The 3,518-nt window shown below is 42.0% G+C and overlaps 1 protein-coding gene across 1 annotated transcript; it reads right to left on the minus strand.

Moving 5' to 3' along the window:
* Positions 1-524: 524 nt before the first annotated feature.
* On the minus strand, positions 525-3,019 carry LOC139818232 (uncharacterized). Its single transcript, XM_071786848.1, has 4 exons — positions 2,673-3,019; positions 1,948-2,273; positions 1,667-1,829; positions 525-690 (listed from the first exon to the last, which is right to left on the minus strand). The coding sequence occupies exons 1-4, from the start codon at positions 3,017-3,019 to the stop codon at positions 525-527; spliced, it is 1,002 nt and encodes a 333-aa protein (XP_071642949.1).
* Positions 3,020-3,518: the final 499 nt, after the last annotated feature.

Raw genomic sequence — 3,518 nt, forward strand, 5'->3', positions numbered from 1 at the left:
TATATACTGTGGCCGCACTTCGATACGCTCGCAACTCAGTGGGACGAGTCTAAGGAGACTCCATTACCCGCTTGCTTAGCGGTAAGCGGTTTCCGCTTCGGGTCACCGAGTTTGCTTCGCCGCACTCCGATACGCTCGAAACTCGGTGTCGATGTTCTCGCGTGTTTCCTGACCCCGTCGCTTGGCCGGTTCGCGCGATTATGCTCTCACCCCGCGAACTCCGTTTCCGGTTACCGGACTTGCTCGAGATTAAGCAAAACGCTTTGCCCGCGATCACTCGTCATACCCACGAACGGGCATCCCACTCGGACGATCGGTTCGCCGATTCTTTGTTCTCGCGCTGCCGCGCGAGCGTATTCCGCTTAGACTATTCGGCCAATGGACCGCGTTGCTCCATCGCCACGGTTTCGCATTCTCGCGTTTCGCTGGTCTTACCCATGCAGCTCATCTCTGGATAAATCTATTAATCTTGATGCGCGCTTTATCTATTCCGTCGCATCGTAATTGCGATGGAACTAATCTAATTACATGCCGTTCATTTCAATCGGCTCGCTGGCCTCGCGCTTCCTCCCCGCTGTCACCGCCTGGGCTCGCTGCTGCCGCTGCTTCGCTGCATCTGGATGATGGCGCCTCAGCTGTTGGCTCGGTAGCCGCCTGGCTTGTCGTCGGTTGGTGCAGCCCAGCGGACGGCTGCAATGTTTGCGCGTTGAAATTGTTTAGCACACCTTTTTTGTAACGGACTGTCGATTACACTGTTACACCGCCAAAAATCGCTGTTTTTCACCTACATAACCTTACTTTCTTAAAAATCCTGACGTGTTAAAGCAAAATGGGGCCTTGTTTCGATTTTAGCTACCCAAAATCTATAAAAATTGTCTACTGCGGTCCCAGTTGCTCTTCGAAAAATTTTTTTGTGGTCCTCTGTAATTAATGAAAGAGCAGCAGCGATGGAAGATATAATGGCATAGAAGACTCGGACACGTGAACAAGAGGATTATAGAAGATATGAAAAAAAATCTTGTTATTAGGATAAAAGAAGATAGCAAAGAAAAAAGACAATGCGAGCCATGTGTTGCAGGAAAAATGTGCCGAAAGACACTCCAGATTAACAGGTATGAGAACAAGTAGAATAATGGAGTTGTGGCATATGGATTTAATTGGACCGATAAAATCATTATTACGTGGAGGTAAGAAATACATACTTACAATCGTAGATGACTATTCAAGAGTGATTTTTTTAGAACTGCTGAAAGAAAAAGGGAGAAGTAGCAGAAAAATTGAAAGAGCTAATAATTTTGAAAGAGAACCAGTCCGAAATGAAATTGAAGGCCATAACATCAGACAATGGAGGAGAATTTATAGGAAAAGACTTACAAGATTGGCTGAAGAAGAAGGGTATTAAACACGAATTTAGCCCGGCGAGAATGCCACAATGCAATGGTGTAGTAGAAAGGGCGAACAAAACTATAATAGAAATGATCAGAACAATGATAGCAGACTCAAAAATACCATTAGATTTTTGGGGAGAAGCAGCATATACTGCGGCGCATATCCGAAATCGAAGTAAATCGACGGTGCATGGCAGGACGCCGTATGAAATGTGGAATCAAAGGAGGCCCAACATAAAATACATGAGAAGATTTGGCTGTATCTCGCGGTTTCTAACATTAAATCTTTAAATGTAATTGGTAACAACTCGATCGTATTTATTTCGTAATCGTCCACCACGTCGCGAGTGTACGTATCTTCCGGTTTCATCGGAAGCCGCGACAGAGCATCCGCGTTCGCATGCGATTTTGTATCTTTGTACTTGATATCGTATTTGAAACCTTGTAAAAATATCGCGTAATGTTGCATGCGCATTGCGCTGTGTGCCGGTAATCCCTTCTCGGGGACGAAAATCTGTGTCAAAGGTCGGTGATCTGTATATAGGGTGAACTTACTTACTCCCGTAAAGGTATTGATGACACTTTTTTATTACAAATATAATCGCGTATGCTTCTTTGTCTATTTGTGCGTATTTCCTTTGTGTATGTGATAGAGACTGCGAGGCGTATTGAATTACTCTTTCGTTCCCTTCCGGATATTTTTGCGAAAGCACTGCTCCTACGCCGTACGAGCTAACGTCACAAGCTACTATTAGGGGTAGTTTTGGATCGTAATGCGCTAAGATCTCGTTGTTAGTAAATGCTTTCTTTGCTGCTATAAACGCTGTTTCGCAAGTTGGAGACCATACGAAAGGCACCTCTTTCCCGGCTTTCTTTTCCAACAGTCTATGTAATGGAGTCAAAATTAAACTTAAATTGCGTATAAATCGTCCGTAATAATTGATCATTCCAAGGAATGCGCATAACTCTGTAATGTTTGTGGGCCGAGGCATTCTTTCGATGCCTTCCATCTTTTTCTTTTCTTTATGTATACCGTTTTTGTCAATGTAATATCCGCGATAATGTATGCCTTCTTTTATGAATTCGCTCTTCTCTATATTTATTTTGATATTGTATTTGCCTAACCGTGTCAGAACTTCCTCAAGTCATTGGAGATGTACCCTATCGTTAGGCCCTGTAATTCTTATGTCATCCAAAAGAATTGAGATTCCCTGTATTCCTTGTAGAATCTTCTCAATTTCTCGCTGCCAGATTGCTGGAGCGGATGCGGTACCGTATATTAACCGCGTACTTTTGTATAATCCCCTATGAGTGTTTAAAGTCAGCATTTCCCTATCTGATGGATGTATTTCCATCTGTAAATATGCTTGTTTCAAATCAATTTTTGAAAATTTTTCACCTTTCGCTAACGTACTAAATAGTTCATCAATAGTGGGCAAGGGATGCTCGTCAACAACTAGATGTTTGTTCAACGTGACACTAAAATCACCGCATAACCGTACTGTGTTATTCTTTTTTAGTACTGGCACCACTGGGGTTGCCCAAGATGATGTATTAACTTTTTCTAATATGCCCTCTGTAACCAATTTCTCGATTTCTTTATCAACTAAAGGCATCAAATTGAATAGCATTTTTCGTAATTTTAGAAAAACAGGAGATGTATTCTCCTTTAATGTGAGTCTGGCCTGTATCTCCCGTATTTTGGTAGACGTAGGATCTAAAGCTGCTTCGTATTTTTGTAGAATTGTTTGTAATTCTCTTTCAGTATTTAGTGACAATGCAAGCAGAGAATCTGACAATTGAACATCAAGTTGCCGTATCCATTCCCGGCCCTTAACGGTTCTCTACGTGTTTTTGAAACGTAGATGTTCAATGTCTTTGTAACTTGTCCGTATCGAACATTAACCCGCGCGTAACCGATAACTGTAATTACTGTTTTGCAAAATGTAACTAATTGTAAATCTGTTTTTATAAGTTGTATGTTTGGCAACAACGATTGGACGAAGTCCTGACTTACAATTGTAACCGCAGCTCCACTATCTACTTCGAAGCTTACCTTTCTATTATTTATCCATAGCGTAGTGTAAAACTTTTCTCTGTACTTCGTTTGTTCACCCTAGATTTGTAAAA

This window comes from Temnothorax longispinosus, chromosome 8, assembly GCF_030848805.1.
Source record: "Temnothorax longispinosus isolate EJ_2023e chromosome 8, Tlon_JGU_v1, whole genome shotgun sequence".
NCBI classification, from domain to species: domain Eukaryota; kingdom Metazoa; phylum Arthropoda; class Insecta; order Hymenoptera; family Formicidae; genus Temnothorax; species Temnothorax longispinosus.

Excerpts from the sequence above, each read along its gene's own strand:
- LOC139818232 (XM_071786848.1), bottom strand. The coding sequence starts at position 3,019 with ATGCTATTCAATTTGATGCCTTTAGTTGATAAAGAAATCGAGAAATTG. Across the intron at positions 2,274-2,672 it reads GGATTATACAAAAGTACGCG|ACTGTTGGAAAAGAAAGCCG; the intron begins GTTAATATACGG and ends TCCATTACATAG. Across the intron at positions 691-1,666 it reads ATTACATTTAAAGATTTAAT|CCGTCCGCTGGGCTGCACCA; the intron begins GTTAGAAACCGC and ends CAAACATTGCAG.